The sequence below is a fragment of the Gorilla gorilla genome, chromosome 6, assembly GCF_029281585.2.
Source record: "Gorilla gorilla gorilla isolate KB3781 chromosome 6, NHGRI_mGorGor1-v2.1_pri, whole genome shotgun sequence".
Classification (NCBI taxonomy): Eukaryota; Metazoa; Chordata; class Mammalia; order Primates; family Hominidae; genus Gorilla; species Gorilla gorilla.
The window spans coordinates 104,644,944-104,666,370 of record NC_073230.2 but is presented as its reverse complement, the minus strand read 5'-3'; the positions used below and the strand labels follow the sequence as shown (position 1 = coordinate 104,666,370).

General features: G+C 34.1%; 1 protein-coding gene across 18 annotated transcripts in view; it reads right to left on the bottom strand.

The window, feature by feature from the left end:
- The window catches only part of SEMA3A (semaphorin 3A), a 541,127-nt gene that overhangs the window by 158,932 nt on the left and 360,768 nt on the right, over window positions 1-21,427 (bottom strand). For all 18 annotated transcript variants that reach the window (XM_063708664.1, XM_055392175.2, XM_063708667.1 and 15 more), the window contains 2 exons: window positions 13,286-13,443; window positions 7,630-7,692 (listed from right to left, as the gene is read on the bottom strand). In XM_063708664.1, coding sequence (XP_063564734.1) covers window positions 7,630-7,692; window positions 13,286-13,443 — 221 coding nt within the window. The remainder of the gene's footprint in view (window positions 1-7,629; window positions 7,693-13,285; window positions 13,444-21,427) is intronic.

Here is a 21,427-nt window from a genome sequence, read left to right as displayed (position 1 = left end):
CTTTTTCTTACTTTAAACTTAATAAAACAATTTTTTATGATACTTTAAGTTCTAGGGTATATGTGCACAACGTGCAGGTTTGTTACATATGTATACATGTGCCATGTTGTTGTGCTGCACCATTAACTGGTCATTTACAATTAGGTATATCTCCTAATGGTATCCCTCCCCCCTCCCTCCACCCCACGACAGGCCCCAGTGTGTGATGTTTCCCCACCCTGTGTCCAAGTGTTCTCATTGTTCAATTCCCACCTATGAGTGAGAACATGCAGTGTTTGGTTTTCTGTCCTTGCGATAGTTTGCTCAGAATGATGGTTTCCAGCTTCATCCATGTCCCTACAAAGGACATGAACTCATCCTTTTTTATGGCTGCATAGTATTCCATGGTGTATATGTGCCACATTTTCTTAATCCAGTCTATCATTGATGGATATTTGGGTTGGTTCCAAGTCTTTGATATTGTGAATAGTGCCTCAATAAACATACAATTGCATGTGTCTTTATAGCAGCATGATTTATAATCCTTTGGGTATATACCCAGTAATGAGATGGCTGGGTCAAATGGTATTTCTAGTTCTAGATCCTTGAAGAATCGCCACACTGACTTCCACAATGGTTGAACTAGTTTACAGTCCCACCAACAGTGTAAAACTGTTCCTATTTCTCCACACCTACCCATCTGACGAAGGGCTAATATCCAGAATCTACAAAGAACTAAAACAAATTTACAAGAAAAAAGTCAAACAACCCTATCAAAAAGTGGGTGAAGGATATGAACAGACACTTCTCAAAAGAAGACGTTTATGTAGCCAACAGACACATGAAAAAACGCTCATCATCACTGGCCATTAGAGAATTGCAAATCAAAACCACCATGAGATGCCATCTCACACCAGTTAGAATGGCAATCATTAAAAAGTCATAGAGATCTTTTTTAGAAAAGCGTGCAAAAAGCTAGTCAGGGCCTCTGCTCATAAGATGTGAGAAATGTGAAGACCCATGAAAAACTATATTCCAACAATTATACATGAGGATTTTGAAATGTAATGTAATTTTATTATTTGATAGACTCCCAAATTAGAAGGTAATTCTAATTATCCACTTAATACAGTTTTATTATGTCTCGATATGCCTAAAATAAAATTTAAAAAATTGAAAGTTCATGTCAAATTTGACCTTTGAAAAAGTAATGAAATTTAAGGGTTGACATAGGCATTTTGGAATGCACTGTAACTTTAGATGCATGTGCAGCTTTAAATCCTCAATTGCATTCACTTGGCAAAAATTAGTGCTATTGAGGTCCTGCAATTTGAGCCACAGTAAACATGATAGACATTATAATATATCATATCATTAAGAGGAGTAACAACTAAGGACAAATATATAAAAATAAATCCCTCAAGAATTTTAAAAAGTCTCAAAGTTCAGGTGCATGATACAACACTTTGAAATGTATCCAAGAATCAGAATGTTATGAGAGTCTGCTTTTTTGTTCCTCTCAGATGGTTGAAATTTTGATTTCCAATGATGTTCAAAATATTTCTAACAGTCATACGGTTGCCATTTGGTTTTACTGAAATTTAGTGCAAAGAGAGATGGTTTAGTAGGATAAACAAAGAAGATTCAGAGAGCTATTGATTCAAAACAGATTCTTTTACCAGCTTAGAATGCATTCAGCTTTCATTTGCAAAACAGGGTCAGTGAAGTTAATCCATCAATAGAAATGTTACTGTGTATAACAAACTGAATTTTAAGCACTAGAAAAATACCGAAAATGGGAGTAAAGGTGAATAACAGCAGCCAGAATACAGGTATCTCGACTGTATTTATTTCCCTATCCAGGGTCTCTGTCCAATAGTATTATATACTGCATTATATATATATTTTTCAAATAACAGCTCTCAAGTAACAGCAATGGAAAAATTCATGAGCATTTCACTACTCTAATGCTAAAAATGCCATAGCAATTTGAAGGTTTAGAATCTACAATACCAAAAAAGACATATTAATATGATGATTTGTTTTATATCCTGTACATTCAGTTCTACAAGACAAAATTAAATGTAGATGAATATCAGAAATGTCATCACCAGCACATGCATGTACATGCATGCACAGGCACACACACTCACTCTATATAGAAAAAATATATAAATATATAGAAAAGCAATATTAAAAGAACAATAAGTGTTATCAGATAAACATATATTTTATATATATCGGATAAAATATATATATTTAAAATACACAATTTATTTCTTATTGTTTAATATATATTATCTGATAACCTTATATATATATATTTATCTGATAACCTGATATATATATATGACAGAGAGAGAGAGCAAGAGAGTATAATTATGTGCCTGAGGCTACAGGTTTCCTCTTTAACAACAAAGTCTATTCTTTGTGGAATAGTTGCTTGAATTACAGCTGCTGATTTAATATATGTGTTTGGTGCAAAACTGGGCAGAGAGTAATGATGAGTTATATTATCCCAGCTGCATGAGAGAATGCGGAGAGGTTTCACTTTTCTGTATGATACCATACTCAGTGACACAGAAACTATGTAGGTTCAATCCAGTGGCATGTCCTGGTTTCTGGTTTACTGTGTTGTCATAGCCATAGGAATGAGCTTTTCCTTAACTAGGCATAAGAATGGCCCACTCTAAAAGTGCGTAAGATTAGCCAGTGTCTTGACCCCTCTTTTCCTATTGTAGCCTTCTATCTGAATCTGATGCTGCAGAGATAGCATTTTACCCAGTGTGACTTGTTTAAAGGCACTTCATTTCCAGTGGACTTTTCGAGGAAATCAGTAGGAAATGGTAAGTGCAGGCTCCGGAAATCAGGGATAACAAATAAGGAGGTTGTTTGTTTACTTTACTATAAATGTTCAGGTCAGTTCCTATTTTGGTTACAATTCTGTCTTGGAGCCCTGATGGCTGCCACAGCCACTCACATCCATTCTTGTGGTTTTCAGTATTACACGAGCCCTTTGAAAAGAATTATTGTCCGTAAGTCACAGCTGACTATTATTTACCCAAGATACAGTGCAGAATTTCCATCAAACTGTCCTTTGTGTCACTTTGCAAATCAGGTGTCAAATGAAAGAAAAAGCCTCTTTCTTCTTAATATTTATTTCTTATTGCTTATTTAAATCATTGTTAAAAATAATAATGCTATTTATTTTGTTATGTTTATTAAGGAAGGGATGTTACAAATCCCAGGGATCCATCCAATAGCTATTTCTAAAATCATATATTAAGAAAGAAATGCAAAAATTGCATCAGTAAATTAAAATCCAAAAATAACAAATGAATGCCATGAATCACCTTGAAGTGCACAAAATATGTAAACTGAGGCATTACTTAAATGAGGTTAACTGAAAATTAAAATAAATTTTAATAAAATTATAAATGAATAAAATATATCTTGCATAAAAAATGTATGAAAAGCAATATTAAAGTATCTATAAGGGTTATCAGCAAAATAGTATGAAATACATTTTAACGTTGAGTAGAGCTGGAAGAAAAATATATTTTTCCTTGAAATAAAATATATAAAAACTTCTGTTTTCCTTTCACTATATAAATCTTAATGGAGAAAATTCAAAATCTTGAATTGATTTAATGCAGAATATGAAGAAATACCAAAGCACAAATATTTTATAATGTTACAATTAATTAACTGATTTTTGAAAACATTATTAAGGCAATGTTATCACACCATTGCACTTTTAAAAATGTGTGTCTCTCTATGCACTTCTATCATAATGATTTATATTTTTTCAGACTCTTTATTACAAGGTGCTGTGAAATGATCTGGTGTCACTCTATCAGATTCAGCAAACTCCATGTCTTAGATCCTTTTAATTAAGTTCCATAAAATTCATAAATATTTTTAGTAAGTGTGGAAAATGCAATGAAGTTGCCTTTCTTCTTTGAAAGTATTCTTGACCAGCCTGGCCAACATGGCGAAACCCTGTCTCTACTAAAAATACACAAATTAGCTGGGTGTGATGGTGGGCACCTGTAATCCCAGCTACTAAGGTGGATGATGCAGGTGAATCTCTAAAGTCATGATTAAGTGATTAAATTATCCTCCACAGGGCCTTGTGGATCATTAGTTTATTGAGGCTGCTGAACTAACTACATCTGGGCTAACCGCAAGAATCCCTTAGTTTTTTGTATTAATAACAGGGAGAGAGAGGCAAAGATAGAGAGGGAGAGAGAGGAGAAAGTTCCATAAAAGATGTGGGAAATGCCTTGAGGTGAATAATTTTAGAAATCACAAACACAAATTAAATCTGCTATCTCAGCCATTGAATGAATTGATCCAATTATGAAATCAAATATGCTTGACTGGGTTGATTCAGTCGTGAAATCAAATAAAGCTTCAGTTTGTATTAGAATATGCAGATAATTTGTAAGATAACTAGATAAGCATGGTTATTACCTTCAATTTTCACACAAAATCAAATTCAGAACAATGAAACACTGCAGTGGTCATAACCATTAAGGAGTGTTGAATTAATTTCATTAACAATGTTTTCACTTAGAAATTGTCCATACTACTCTATTACATATACTAATAATAGCAACAATGACTAACATTATATTTATATTGTTAGTTAATAATATCTCAGTTACGTAATATTTTGCATGGGTTCCTTTGAGCCTTACAGGAATTGTGTGAGTTATTTATTTTAGTTTACTTTTTTTTTAAACAGAGTCTCACTCTGTCGCCCAGGCTGGAGTTCAGTGGCATGATCATGGCTCACTGAAACCTGCACCTCCCGGGTTCAAGCGATTCTCCTGCCTCAACCTCCCCAGTAACTGAGATCACGGGCATGTGCCAACACGCCTGACTAATTTTTGTATTTTTAGTAAAGATGGGGCTTCACCATGTTGGCCAGGCTGGCCTCGAACTTATGACCTCAAGTGATCCATCCTCTTCAGCCTCCCAAAGTGTTGGGATTACAGGCATGGGCTACCGTGCCCGGATGAGTTGATTATCATCTTACTTACACTGTTGATGAGCCAGAAAAGGTAATATATTTGTTCAAATCTATTACTTATCATCTGTGTGTTAAAAGCTATAAATAGGTAAATTAGCCATTTCTATTCATCCTCAGGTATTATCTCACTGAATATTTTAATGTAATTTGTTAATGATAAAATGTAGCTTTTTGACGTTAATAGATTTTTGTTTGTTCAATTATACTTTTAGCCTTGTATTATTGAAGTTTTTTCTACTTTTCAAATAATTTTCACAAAAACTATTAGAGTTGTTTCTCACAGTGATATATATGTGTTGTCTCACTTAATAGATGAGAAGCTAAAGCCCAAAGAAAGTTAGCATTCTTGCTCAGTATATTCATGAGTCAGTAGGGGTATCAGCACAAAATTCTCAACCTCTCTGGGTTCTTACTTCATTGTGCTTTCTATTTACTCCTTTCCAGAAGTTTCAAATTATGCATCATTTAGGGATTGTATAAAATTTGATAGAAGAACACACTTTTTTTTTTTTGATCCACTGTTACATAACCAGAAAAACATTTGCTCTACTACGAAGGTGTAAAGGGACTTTCAGTTGACAGAGTCTCTCCTTACCTAACTCTAGTCAGACTCTCCTGAACTCTCTTCACAAGAAGGCCCTGACTTTCCGATTTCCATGTTCATCTCTGCTTGGTCCAGTTTTCACAAGAATCCTGTTGAGTCAGTTTACAGAAATTCTCCCACCATTGATATGTGTGATCAAATTCCTGCCCCACTGCCCTGCCTCACTGTCAATATCTTATCACCCTGGCCTGCCTTCAGTAATAATCCTGCCTAATCAATTTATCCACAATTCCCATTACTCCGATGTTTCCTCTGGGCAATTTTCCACCCACTGACTCCCACTTTGCTTCTTAGCTATAAATTTCCACTTATCCTTGTATTCAGCATACCCTGTATTAAGCTCAATCTCTTACCCCCATTACAAAACTTCATTGTAGCAGTACCCCTGAATAAAGTCTGCCTTACCGTCTTTGATATGTGTCATGAATATTTTAACATAATAACTATATATTTAATATATAATTTTCAAGGATGAATTTCCCATGTTTGCTAATGTACAGGTATTAAGGATGGGGGATACCTGTGCTTTGTGATCCTTTATCTAACTTCCTTCACCTATAGGCAACATTGCTGCTAGATTGAGTCAGTCTTTTCCCAGGAACTCAGATTCCAACTCTAAATCCTTCTAAACATATACATCATTGTAGGCAGCTGTAACAAATCAATCAAGTTGTCCCTTGAAAATATCTATGTATCTATATACACATGTACAGTTTGATTTATGCCTTTAGGCAACACACAGAATACATTTACTCTAAATCCTAAGACTTTTAAATACAGATAAAACTTTTAAACATATTGCTTTGTATTTTAAACATCCCCAAATATCAGTTAAACATAAAATTATATAAAATTATATATTTTTAAAATTCTGTAATTCATTTGAATTAATTTATTTAAATGATTATAAAACTACTTTTCATGGTCTGTGCAAATACTGGGCTATTCCTCAAACCAGTCACCCACTTAATTTTCTTGACAGTTTACTTTACAAAAAATGGCCTCTATCTTTTTACAATGCTAAAACCATTGTAGGGATTGCTTACTATTCATCTTTCACTCCAGAGTGCCTAGGACAATTCCTATTGCATGGTCCTTTTTCAACCCATATTTATTTAAAGGATGAGTACATGGAAGGAAAGGAGAGAGGAAGAAAGAAAGGATGAAAGGAAAGAAAAAAGATGGAGAAGGAAAAAGAAAAGGAAAGAGGAGATGAAAGGAAAAAAATGGGAAGAAGAAAAGATACGTAATTTAATTATGACTCAGAAATGGAAACATTTCATATCATTTCAAGAAGAATTCCAGGGGAATTAACATGAAAATCAACCTGTGGAAAGAAGTTGACTTATTGAATATAAGTATGTATGCTACAAAGTCACATTTTGTTAATTAGTTTTTCCATATATAAATAACCAAAGAGACCATATTTTTGCTTTAAGGAATATTCTTATTTTTACATACATTCTATACATAAATCTGTCAGTGTTCCAAAATTGAATACTATCATTTTATTTCTCAAGGGTGATTAAGTTTAAAAGTAAAATGTGGTGCTTCACAGAACACTAAACAAAAATAGATGATAGAGTAATAAATTACTTATGTAATTACTGCAGGTCGAGCATCCCTAATTCAAAATCCTGAAATCTGCAATCCTCCAAAATCTGAAATTTTTTGAGCACCCACATGACCCACAAGTGGAAAATTCCGCACCTGACCTCATGTGATTAGTCACATTCAAAATGCAGACACACAGCACAGTTTTTTTCAGCATCCCCGAGGGAAAAACAAAATTACCTTTAGGCTATGGTTATACTATGTATATGAAACATAAATAAATTTTGCTTTTAGTCTTGGGTTCTATCCTAAAGATATCTTATTATATATATGAAAAGATTCTAACCCCTTCCACACACACACAAAAAAATCAGAAATTTGAAACACTTTTGTCCCAAGCATTTTGAATGAAGGATACTCAACCTGTACAATAATTTAGTAGGTTAATGCTTACCAGGATGTCTTTTCCAGCCCACTTGCATTCATCTCTTCTGGTGTAAGATACTGGCCACACAATCTAAGGACAGAGAATAAACATTGTTTTATGTCAACTAAGTTGTCTAAGAGATCCAACACCATATAGTCTTTTAGATGACATTGGGGCAACTGAAGTAAAGAAAGTTCCAATAAAGACTGTTTCAGGAAACTTTCACTTTAGACCTTCCAGTGGCACCAGTTAATTGGTGTGAACATAAGTCATTGATTCTCCATCTACCCAATAGCCTTTGCTATATATCAAAGTTGAGCAAGAAAGAAACTGGTGTAGACAATAGATCTAAGCAGTGTAGTATGGCAAGAACTAGCACACAGATTGGGAGAGGGAGATCTTGAGAGGACGTGAGAATTTAGTGAAGAGAAGTAGAAACTGGCATAGAATATGGCTCAGATTCTTCTAAATTAGTCTTTATCATGAAATAGTGATTTTGCAGTTTTAACATTTGGGTGCTTTGGATACATTTCCCTGAAACAAATCTCAGCATGACATTTTAGAATAAGTAACTGAAAGGATTAAAAAAATACTTAGAATGGAAACTTCTCTTTTTTCTCCTCTTTACTTTTTTTTTTTTTTTGGAAAGGGAAAATATTTAAAAGTAGCATGGTATATGTTAGAGAAATAAAGGTAGATTGAAGAAACAAACAAATAGCTCTAAAAGACAATCACCCTCTCTAATGTGGGCTAAAAGACTAGTTGAGAAACAATTATTTGTGTTTTTATCCCTCATATTTAGTCTTCATCCTTCCAAAACGTCCCATATTGTGTGAATACAGTGACAGTAGTAGATGAACTATGATGTTAATGGTGGCTTGGAGGACAGTGGATTCATCCCCCCAACAATATTAATCCAAATACTCTCACTTGATTTTAATATAAAATCCCCTGAGCAATTCCAATGACTCCTATCTGTATAGGGGCAGAACAGTTTGGGTTTTTTAATTCATTTTTCCTTTCTAGTAATATTATGAATAGTTAATTTCAGTGGGAAAAAAGTCATACATAAAAAAACAGAAATGATGGCACTTAATCATTCATGTCTGCTGGAAAGCTTTTAGTCTAAAATGACTGTCATTCATTTGGGAACCTCTAGATAATTCAATATAAATGATCATCAACTTGGACAAAGGCTATGATATTCAATCTGGAGAATTACAAAGCAAAACAAAACACATTTACAAACAAGGATTTGGCACATATTGAAGTAGTGTACGATGACTTGATAAATGCATTTCAGGTCCATGTCAAAACAATATGCCCTAAAAATTATTGGATAGGCATTCATTTTTAACATTAAGTTCTAAATTTGAGTATTCTTTATATATTATGTGCTTTCCTTTTCACATTTGCCTGCATATGTAAATTAAAATTATAGTTGAGTTGTTCCACAGGCTTTTACAAAGTAGTCACATAAAAACATTCAAGAATTCAAGATCAGTAAATGTATCATTCTGATAATTAACATTACTCTGACTACTGAATTTCTAGAATGATTGCTGGGCAATCCCAGCAGTTGAGTCTTCACATTGGAGATGGAAAGGCAAGGGGATCTATTTTTATTTAAAGTTTATAATGTAAGAGGGTAAAACATAACTTTTCTCTAGGGCATAACAATAATAATATATAACTTAAGATTTACTGACTTTCATATTCAGCTTTCCAGCTAAATTGTGCTGAAATCACTGATTGTTAAAACATATATATGTTTAAAAACAAAAGTTACAATATAAAAATACATATACTTAAAAAGACAAGTTGTTTTCTCATAGTTTTCTAGCTCTTGTTGCTTAATTGTTGAGACAGTATAGACCTCATTTTATGATTCTCTGTGATTCTTTTATCTAAGTAAAATATTTATAAACAATAATTTGTATAATATTCATGCTAAACATTCTTAGACTTAAAAGGGACTTTTAAGTTTCCAGAGTTCCAGGGTTAATAATATTAATAATAATAATAATAGCAAATAAAAGTTTAGAAATCTGACATGAGTAAAATAAATTTTGATGTAGAAATGTTCTTTTGGAGAGCAATTTAATGAGGATACGTATAAGAAAGTGGAACAAAAGTAAATGTATGTTTAATAGTCTTTTAAGTATTCATTTCCATAAAGAGTAATTACTAATGTTTTGGATGGATTTGTTTAACTGTTGGTGGTTGGAATTCTCTTTTTATTCTTTGCTCACAAATTTCTCAGTTAACTATCTAAATTTCTTATTCTCATTTTCAAAGTGCTTCATAATCTATTTTGTACTTTTTCATCCTTATGCCTCTACACTTCCACTCACGGCAGGCCCACTTACACATGTTATGTAATAAGCATTTACTTTAAAGAGATTGTACCCTTTTATCAAAGCCAAGAATCTTTCCACAGTTCTTCCAAACCTGAACATGTGTTTTTGCCTCTAAGAGGGATTTGCCTAGTATTTGCCCATAAGATTACTATTTTATCTTTACTGTTAACCTTGTAAGGTCATCAAGAATTATTAATAACAAACCATAAATCTCCCGTAGTGTTCATCACAATAGGTGCTTAGAAGAAAGCTATTTGAACATTACATATACATAGGTTAAAAGGAATATTAAAACACCCCAAATATATGTATAAACAGATTATTTATTCATTTATTTATTTATTTATTTTGCGACAGGGTCTCACTCTATTGCCCAGGCTGGAATGCAGTGGTATGATCACGGCTCATTGCAGCCTTGACCTCCAGGGCAATGATTGTCCTGCCTCAGCCTTTAGGCTAGCTGTGACTACAGGCATGTGCCACCATGCCCAGCTTATTTGTGTATTTTATTTATTTATTTATGTATTTATTTTGTAGCGATAGGGTTTCACTGTGTTGCACAGGCTGGTCTCAAACTCCTAGACTCCAGCAATCTGCAGGCCTTGGCCTCCCAACCTGCTGGGATTACAGGTGTGAGCCACCATACCCAGCTGATATAAATTCTTAAGTAAATTGGGTTCATTTGTATAAACAATGTGATATAATTAAAATAAATAATCTGTTTGTAATAGGATGTTTTTAAAATTAGAAATATACCCTTTATTATTAGTAGAATGATTTTAAACTCAAAGGCAAGTGCTATAACAAGAAGATCACGATTTTGGACAAATCATTTACCTTGTAATTCATTACTTTAAAATAGTTCATTTTAAGTATATTTGGTAAAAGATACTGTGATATATTCTGAGTGTACAAATGGCTGTAGAATTTTTCTTAGCTGTAAGATTTTTATTTTATAATTTGATTATTTTCAGTTTTAGAAATAATTGAATAGTTTAACCACATTCAGAATATATAGTCACAGAAAAATATTAAATAAGTTAAATATATAATCTTAGGTATTCTATGCTCATAAAGCTATCTATCTGTAGATATATACATATATGAATATCACAAAATGATAAATTATTATAAATACCTACAATTTTAACTGATAAAATTTCCTAAAATCAATATATCTAATTTTTCTTCGTCTACTTAGTTTTTTTTTTTTTTTTTTTTTTTGAGACTGAGTTTTGCTCTTATCACCCACACTGGAGTGCAATGGCATGATCTCAGCTCACTGCAACCTCTGCCTCCGAGGTTCAAGCCAGTCTCTTGCCTCAGCCTCCCAAGTAGCTGGGATTACAAGCACCCATTACCACACCCAGCTAATTTTTGTATTTTTAGTAGAGACAGGTTTCACCATTTTGGCCAGGCTGGTCTTGAACTCCTGACCTCAGGTGATCCACCCGCCTTGGCCTCCTGAAATGCTGGGATTACAGACATGAGCCACCGCACCAGACCTATTTTGTGCTCATTTTAAAAGAATGGTTTTCTTTTGGTAAAACAAAAACAAAAATATGCTAATTTTATGATATTTTCAAAAGACTAAGATAAATACTTATCATTTCAGAAAAACAAATGAATAATCAGTATTTTTAGATAATAGATAACAGGCATTTATTCCTATCATCTGAGGGGGCTTTGAAATCAATCGAATTGAAAAATCAAAATAGAAATACCCGAAGTGATTTTTAAAGTTGGCATATCACAATTCTAAAATACATTATAAGTGTATTACCATTTTATATGACTCTATATATAATGAATCAAATTTCTTTATGCTGTGGTCAGATTTTTAGTGTTCAGGTAATGGAAGAAAAGAAAATGTCTTAGGTTTATGCTATACTCTATTAAAAATGTAAATCAGCTTTGAATTTAAAACTGCATTTTATCCCAAAAGCAACCCTCTCCAACCAGAATAAAAGCTTTTAAAAATTCTGCCACTTCTTAAAAATTATCATCAAATCTGTTATTGGTTGTGAGTAGTTGGGGCACACCAGTTCAAAGCCCTCAATGTTAAGAAGTAAAACTAATACAAATAGAAACAGACAGGGATGTATTCCAAAATGAAATTCTACTATTACCTTTATGAAGGCTACTGCACAAAGACCTTTATTCTTCAGATAATTATTATCAGAAATATTGACTGTGATAAAATGGTTCACTTAGACACAACACATATATACTTAGTAGCACAATTTTCACTAATTTGTCAATCTATGTTTATATCTGTTAAACTGTATAGCTTATAAAAGGCCGGGTGCGGTGGCTCACACCTGTAATCGGAGGCCAATGAGGGCGGATCACTAGATCAGGAGATTGAGACCATCCTGGCTAACACGGTAAAACCTCGTCTCTACTAAAAAAAAAAAAAAAAAAAAAAATAGAAAAAATTAGCCGGGCGTGGTGGCAGGCACCTGTAGTCCCAGCTACTCGGGAGGCTGAGACAGGAGAATGACGTGAACCCGGGAGGCAGAGCTTGCAGTGAGCCAAGATCGCACCACTGCACTCCAGCCTGGGCGACAGAGAGAGACTCCATCTCAAACAACAACAACAACAACAACAACAAAAATATAGCTTATTAATGAAATGAGCCAGAAATACTATGAAGAATAAAGATAGAACTTATATCCTGCTGATGTCTGCATGACCACATTTTTAAAAATCTGATACTTTGATCTCCTAGATCAGGGTTTGGCAAACTTTTTGTTTAAAAGGCCAGATAGTAAATCATTTTTGTAGACCAGTTGATACTCTTTGTAACTATTGAATTCTGCTGTTGTAGCACAAAAACAGACATAGGCAATATGTAAATGAATAGGAGTGCTTGTGTTTCAATAAAACTTTATTTACAAACACTGATAGCATGCCAAATTAGGCATGTGGGTAATGGATAGATGAACTCTTCATTTTCTGGAAATACAGAGAAATATAAATTTATACCTACACACATATAAATAGTTCATGAAGTCAATTATGATGTATTGCTACGATGGTTCAAGTATTTACTTTTACGTAGGAAAAATAGATATGAAAGGATAAGCTGAAGTTCATATTTCTTATAATGATTACTGCAAATACTGTGGTTTCATTCTTGATATTTTTTGATTTATTGCATCCATTGATTCATTATTGTCGTTTTTATTTGCATCAGAAAAGACAAAATATTAATTCAAAACAATTTTCTGTCAGTAATAGTGCTTTTAAATAGCTAGAGAATTATCTATAACTTGAGATGCTTCAAAATAACTATAGTGCATATATTAGAATACTGATACCTTTTGAAAATCCTTGATATTAACCAGGTCGAATGAAAATATGTGATCCTTTGCTCCAACATACAGCCTACTCCGTTCCTCATCCAAAAGGAAGGTATGATAACTGGAGCTGTTGGCCAAGCCATTGAAAGTGATCACATTGTTGGATTCCAACATTTCTGCAAGGTAACAAAGCAAAACATTGGGTATTAATGTGAAGCACTATATAAGCATAGACTGTTGGTACATGGTAACCTGACTATATTGACTGCTGTAGTTATCAATCAGTGCTTATTCTTCAGGGTACTAAGAAATATATTGGAACCAAAACGTGTGCATTTTACTTTTTTTTTTTTTTTTTTTTGAGATGGAGTTTTGCTCTTGTTGCCCAGGTTGGAGTACAATGGCGGGATCTCGGTTCACCACAACCTCCACCTCCCGAGTTCAAGCGATTCTCCCACCTCAGCCTCCCGAGTAGCTGGGATTACAGACATGCACCACCATGCCCGGCTAATTTTTGTGTTTTTAGTAGAGATGGGGTTTCTCCATGTTGGTCAGGCTGGCTTCGAACTCCTGACCTCAAGTGATCCTCCCGCCTCGGCCTCCCAAGGTGCTGGGATTACAGGCGTGAGCCAGTGTGCCCGGCCTGCATTTTATTAAAATGGGAGTTATATTCCTATTTGCTGGTTTCATACTTAATATGGTGCAGTCCTAAAGAAGAGAGGAAGTGAAATAACTTGTCTATACAAACTGATCTGGCAGAATTTACTTGCATGTAGTAATGGATTAGAATGATCAATATTGTGTATAAATGTATTTAATTTTACAAAAACTTTTTAAAAGTGGTTTCATTTGTTCCAAGCCATTAGATAGAAGGATAAGCACAGAAGCTAACAGAATAGGAATGTGGGTGGGGGAAACATCCGGTTTAACCTCTTAGGTTCCTTGAGACCTCTTTTATTTGAAATATTTTAATATGTCTTTTTGATCATTAAATCATTCACTGTACTGCCTAAATTCTTTCAAGCATTTTGGAGCTGATATATAGAGAGAAACTGAGATGAGGCTTTCATGAAAACATGAATTAAATTAATTTTACCATCTGACTTCAATTTTTCATTTGTTTTTGCTCTCCAATTTGCTTCTGCTGTGAATAGGTAAATACTAAACAATATACCTATACTTTAGTGACAGGAACACTTTCAGATTAAAAATAACATTAAATATAAGTCAATTTTTGTGTTTGGAAGCTAATTAATTATTGGCTTCTTAAAAATATGTTTTGCTCAATGCACACACACATGTACACACACACACCCCACCCCCATGGGATAGAATTTTTGAGGATTCTCCAAAACTGTATGTCCTGAATCAGTGCTTTAGATTTTTCGGGTGCACACTTAGCAGGAAATTTTCATCAGCATCCAAAAAAATGTCGAATGCGATGTGCCTTCCGAAGAGAGAAAGCTGCAATGTAGACCTGTCCTCTGTTCCAGCTGTTAACATCAGGAAACATATATTAGCCATGTGATCGATTGCCTTGCTTTATCTATTTGTCCTACTGACCTCTTCATTTCATCATTTTATCATCAAAAATATGATTTCAACAGAGGATAAAATTCATACTCTTTAACTTAGCACTAAAGGTCAGGTCACTATCATTTAAGTCTAGACCCTATCCCAGTACTTCTCATGTCCTCTATCATGCGGGAAACCATGCACTGTGCTCATTCACTCCTTGGCCTTTGTTGCTATTTTTCCTGACTCCAACAGCTACAGAATAGAGCCACGCTTAAAGCTAGTTCAGATGCAACTGCCAAGAAATTCTGAGAGAGCTTCCTGTTACATTTTGCTTGAATTACTCTTATAACCTGCATCCCACTGTCAATTATTGCAATCTTATCTACCAGAATGAACATTCCCTCAGGAAATATATAATTAATAGCTCATCATGCCTAACTCACATTTTTTTTCATATTACCTGGTCAACAATGTAAAATGGAATATCTATCTTTTTATATATTTACCTATCCTATAGACAAAAATTGTTAACAAATTGTTAAAAGATATTTTTCTCATTTCTTCATGAGAAATAGTATAATACTAGGCTGGCCTTATTCCCTACCCCACCCCACTCTCCACACACACAAAAAAAAAGAAGGGGAGGAAGGAAGGGAGGGAGGGAAGGAGGAAGGGAAGAAGGAAGGAAGGAAGGAAGGAAGGAAGGAAGGAAGGAAGGAAGGAAAAGAGTTTTTATTCATGTGAATCACAGCTGAAATAAATGAGAGCTGTTAGTCTCCAGAGAGGAGGGACAGAAAATCCACTACACAATATCTAAATTGAAATGGCATTTATTGGCTGGACACGGTGGCTCACGCCTGTAATCTCAGCACTTTGGTAGTCCAAGGCGGGCGGATCACGAGGTCAGGAGTTCAAGACCAACCTGGCCAACATGGTGAAACCCTGTCTCTACTAAAAATACAAAAAAAAATAAGCCGGGCTTGATGGCGGGTGCCTGTAATCCCAGCTACTCAGGAGACTGAGGCAGGAGAATTACTTGAACCCGGGAGGTAGAGGTTGCAGTGAGCCGAGATTGCACCACTGCACTCCAGCCTGGGTGACAGAGCAACAATCAGTCTCAAAAAAAAAAAAAAAAAAAAAAAAAGAATGGCATTCATTTCATTGGCATCCAAAAGATTACAAATGATCAATGCTATGCTACCCAGAGTCAATAAAAGTCTGAAATTTCAGGCACTCTGAGTTGTGTGAGGATGGAAACGGGCTGCTGCCAGAGGCACGGGCTGTGTCACTGGATATGTTCAGGCCCTGATTGAATGGTCATTCAAAGAGATCTGTTTATCAAATGGATGCCCTTCATCCTTACTTCCAATTCTAAGATCTGTAATTCTACCTTAGTTTCAGAGAGGCCAAACTTAAAAAAAAAAAAAAAAAAAAAAAAAAAGCCACCTCAGCCTAAACCAAAAAAATTACATAGAGATATTAAGCAATGAAAGGGCCATGTAAGAGATACAAGAATGGATTTTAATTGCAAATGCATAGAAACTGCATAAGGGATCTCTAAGCATCAATTGGAAGAAGTTGTAGGAAAATAAATACTATAGCTATAGATTTTGGAGTTATACAGTTATAAGTAAGAACACAAGCCATCACCACAGTACTTATTTTTCAGATGTGCAAATTAGGACAAGTTCCTTAAACTCCCTGGCCCCAAGTTTTATAGAAGATGGGATGAATAATGTATCTTTTAAGAGTTAATGTATCTTTTAAGAGTTACTGAGGTGAAATTAGGTAATGCCTGTAAAAAGACTAGAACAAGCATTTCCTAGTAAGCACTCAATTAAATATTTCCTGTTTGTATAAGTAGAGGTTAAATATTTGTAGGTTGATCTTCTTGACCAGATGTGGCAAATTACAGTCCAGATGGAGTAGACTGAAAACTATATATATATATTTTCTTTTTTTTTTTAACCTATCTTACTAAGTGCCCTAACTTGTAAACATCAGTAATTTTGTATGGTGGAGGGAAAATAAGAATAGCAATATGTTCTTTGATTTACACTAATATTAAATGTAATGGCATTTTAAGAACAATGAAGTATTCCTTCTTGTTTTCCAGTTTATGTATTCTCAATTCTAAATAATAAGAGGAATGACTTTCTATATCACAGTTCCAAACAATGAAACTATTTTCCCAATTGAAAAATATGTTCCAGGGTGAATTCTGTAAATTAGTTTGGACAGAATTACTGTTTCCTACATACAGACAACTTATGGAAGTTTTTGGTGGCTTATGTATGAAATCATCATGAAAACAAACCACAGTTTTAAACTGTTACTTCTCAACAGTTTGATTTTTTTAAAAAGACAATACTTTCCTGGCATATGTGTTAGCAGCTGTCTTCCACTGCTTTCAAATGTGCTTAATTTTGTCTCATTATTCCTTTCACTCCAAATCCTTTAGATGTTCTTCTCCAACACGAGCTTTTTATATTGCTTTATAACTTAGAGAAGAGTCTTAAAAACTAATGTCAGTGAACAATACAAATTCTGGATTGCTTAGGTTATATCACCACTTTCCAGTGTGAGATTAAATAGAAATTGGGTGAAATTTTATTCAATAGATTAAATAGAAACGTGGGTTAAAATCAGACACATTTTTTTTCCAAATCTAGTTCTCAGATTCTTCAGTATTCTGTTTTCCTTAGTTAAATGCATGACTTTGATTTTCCTAGATGTAGAGACAATTAGCTGCCTCTGATATTAAATAACTTTGAATGTACTCCTTCAGAATTTTAAGGCTTTCTTTCGTTTCAGTTATGTATCTTACAATGACATAAACTGCTATGGGAACTATAGTAAAATTCAGTAATGTGAAATGTGTGTTATTCTTCCACCTTCTTACATCTTGCCTATGCTCATATTCAGTTAAACAGCAATTGTTGTTTTTAAAAAACAAGCTAAGTTTCTATAAAATTAATTTGACTATGGTGAATCTGAATAGGCCAAAGCTTTTAAAGGCATTAATTCTCTTTGAGTGTAATTGTTTTTCTCTGGTTGAGAGATTACTTCAACTTCTACATGCTGTGTCGAGCTATAAGAGAAGTAAATGTAGGATTGTAATTAAAGATGCCATTTCAGAACACTCTTTAATAAAGTATGTATTCTTAAATTTGGAAGGTGACTAAAGAAGCATTCTGTTCACTCCAGATTCACCAAAGGATTTAGTGTGTTTATGAGTTGCTTAATGACAAAATGGAAAACATACTGACTGTAAAACCAGACAGAGACATACAGTTTGTGCTCAATAAGTGCTAATTATCGTCACCATTCTTACTATTATATAAGACAATGAAGACGACAAGCTTTAGTGCATAGCTTGCGAGGCAGAAAAAATCAACTTAAATAATTTCAAGTAGCAGTGTTGTCAATTATAAATAAATTGTACTCTCTTGTGATGTAGTTTCACAAAGTAGAGGAGTCTCATGAAATTCAAGACTCTCATATGTAAAGTCCATTTGATAGATTTCTATTTAAGAGTATGTTACAACAGAATAAATTATAAATTACAATTGATCTATAATATGCTACCAGTTAATCGTGGGAGAAAAACCATATTTTATAATGAGTCAATTTTAATTTTTATTCTATTTATTTATCTATAAATGTTCATATTTACTTTTCCCCCAAGAGTAATCAAAATCTCTAATGTATATTTACTTTTAAAAAGAAGCATTTGAAGGGAGAAATTGATAGCAATCACTATCAGTCCCATATTTGAGATATTAATGGTTATTTTATAAACTAGTGTTCTTCTTATGCATGTGTTTTGTTAAATGGAAAGAAAAAAGACACTTACACCAAAATCATGCATGATGATTGGGAACACTTACACAAAAATAATAAATGATGATTCACCCCTACATACCAAGACTGTATGTTTCCTGTTGTGTTCTGATTTTCTTTAGGATGAACCCAGATTTACAAAGATGGTTACATTATAATGACTGGGTCAGATTCTCAAAAAGGCAATGAAATTAATACAGATTTCTGGTTTGCAAGAGTGCCCAGAACTAGACTTTTTATAGTGGGAGGAAGAACTCCTGTATATTTGACCTTCAAATCCAGACAATATCCACCCTGTTCTTTATATTTCTGACTTCTGTTATATTTCTCTGTCTCTCTTTTTCCCTTCTAAGTTTTGTAACATGAAAGGTAATAGGACCCCACCAGTTGCTGGACTCAAATGAATTGCCTGTATTCATTGATGGCTTTAGGCTTATGTCCTTTTTCCATGACTTGAACTTTGTCCTTTTCATAGAACAGTCAAAGAACCCATTGAAGTAGTCAAAGGCTGGGTCTATATGATGCCAAAACATTTTGGCTAAATGATGACCACATCTAGATATTTGTAAATATTGGAAAGTTCAGTAAGGTCCAACAGTTTTAGATCCTATATTTTAGTACTTCCTGGATTTTATTTTCAATTTCATGAACCACAAAAGTTCCAGAATAGAGGCTGAAATGAAAGTTCACAACTTTTTCTTGCATTATAAGAACAAAAAAACAAAAGCAAGGACTATTTGCTATCATTGTCATTTCATTACAAAAAAGGGGGTGGGAGCCATTTTATTTTATGAACAAAATGATCAAAATGAGCAAAAACATGAACAACGAATAATCTTCAGAAATAAATAAATTTGCATAATGGAAAAATTCAATTTATTTTCTTTATTTCACCAAGGACTAGTTTTTAACACTTTATTACACGCAAGATTAGGACCTTTCCACAGACTGATGTTTGGCAAGTACTGCTCTAAGGTAACTGTGTGGGGGATGAATTCTACTCCTACTATTTCTGGTCAGTGCATCTTGTCATTGCGTAGATGGGGCCAATACCAATGGGCATCTATATGCTTTTATTTATTTGGTGATGCTGAGTATATTCTCTTATTCTACAATGTTTGCTTAAAATATGCATCAAGCTTACACATCCTGATCTGTTACTAACTTTTACCTTGACTAGTCTCTCCAGCCTGTGCCAGAGGCCACAGCAGTCGATGAAACACAGCTCTACCACCTTTTCCTAGGACATGTTTCCAAGCTCTTCTTCCAACTTGTCCCTTTGTATTTGTTGATGTTCTGTACTCTAATGTCTCTATCCATGAATTTATGCCAGGATTCTCCCCTACCAGATGCTTATTTTTAGTTAATATGAATAATTGTTTTTACTTGTATAGACTTTCTTTTTTTTAACTTGTATTTTAAGTTCAGGCTACATGTGTAGCGTGTGCAGGTTTGTTACATAGGTAAACGTATGTCATGGGGGTTGGTTGTACAGATTATTTCATCACCCAGGTATTAAACCTAGTACCTATTAGTTACATATCTTGCTTCTCCCCTTCCTCCCACCCTCCACCCTCCAATAAGCCTCTCCGTGTGTGGTTGTTGTTCCCCTCTATGTATTGTTCCCCTCTATGTGTCCATGTGTTCTCATCATTTAGCTCGCACTTATAACTGAGAACATGCAGTATTTGGTTTTCTGTTCCTGCATTAGTTTGCTGAGGATAATGCCCTCCAACTCCATCCATGTCCCTGCAAAGGACATGGTCTCAATTTTTATGGCTGCATAGTATTCCATGATGTATATGTACTGAATCAAAGAACAAGATGCATGTACTTGAGCTTTGGACAACTCGTAAAGGTTCATTCTCAGCCCAAGCCCAGCTCCCATACTTCTAGACCCCACACAAGACACAAGTGTCCTAGGCCATGTTATCAGGGAGAGACACTATATTTTTCCTCAAATATGCTTATAAAGCTCCAAAGGCAGAACTATCTGTTATATGAATTTATTTTTCATCTTGTGCAATGTGAAAAGTATTTATGTAAAGTAAGTTGTTCATAATCTAATTTTATGATTCAGATTGTTATCGCTTAACGGTCATTCACCTACTAAGTCAACAAAAACACATTTAGTCCATATTATGTATAACACGTAGACCTTGGCTAAAAACTATGTGGAGTATTAAGAATAATAAAAACCTTCATGGAAAAGTAGACAAATACCTTTAGAGAAGCAAAACCTAAATCTGTAACAGCAACAACAAAAAAAGGCTAACTATAGTTAAGGAAGTTAATAGGAGTTCATTCCCATTTTTTTCTCATGAGGAAATTGACTCAGATAGGCTATCAGGAATATCCTAGGTCACAGAGCTAGTATGATGTAGAGTTAAGATAACTATTTCCATCTGACAACAAAGGTCTGGGTCTTTCTGCTTTTCTCCGTAAACCATTCTAAGGAGGGTATATTTTGGAAAATACTAAGAACTGATTTTGGAAAAGTTTGTTACCTCTCACTCTCATATAATTTGCTTTAGCTAACAGCTCTTGCATATTTATATTATTTTATTTGCTCTGTACTTGGTCTTTTTACACAGTAATAACTTGGTGGCTAATCTTATCTACAACTATGGCTTTCACCACTAGCAGTATTTTGACATGTCTCAAATATATATCTTCCAAGAGATATTTCCCTCCAAAGTCCAAACAAAGACTTACTAGAAACCTCTATTTACATATTGTACAAACATCTCAGAGTCTGCATGACTTAAACAGAATTCACTCCTTTTTCTTCTTTCCATT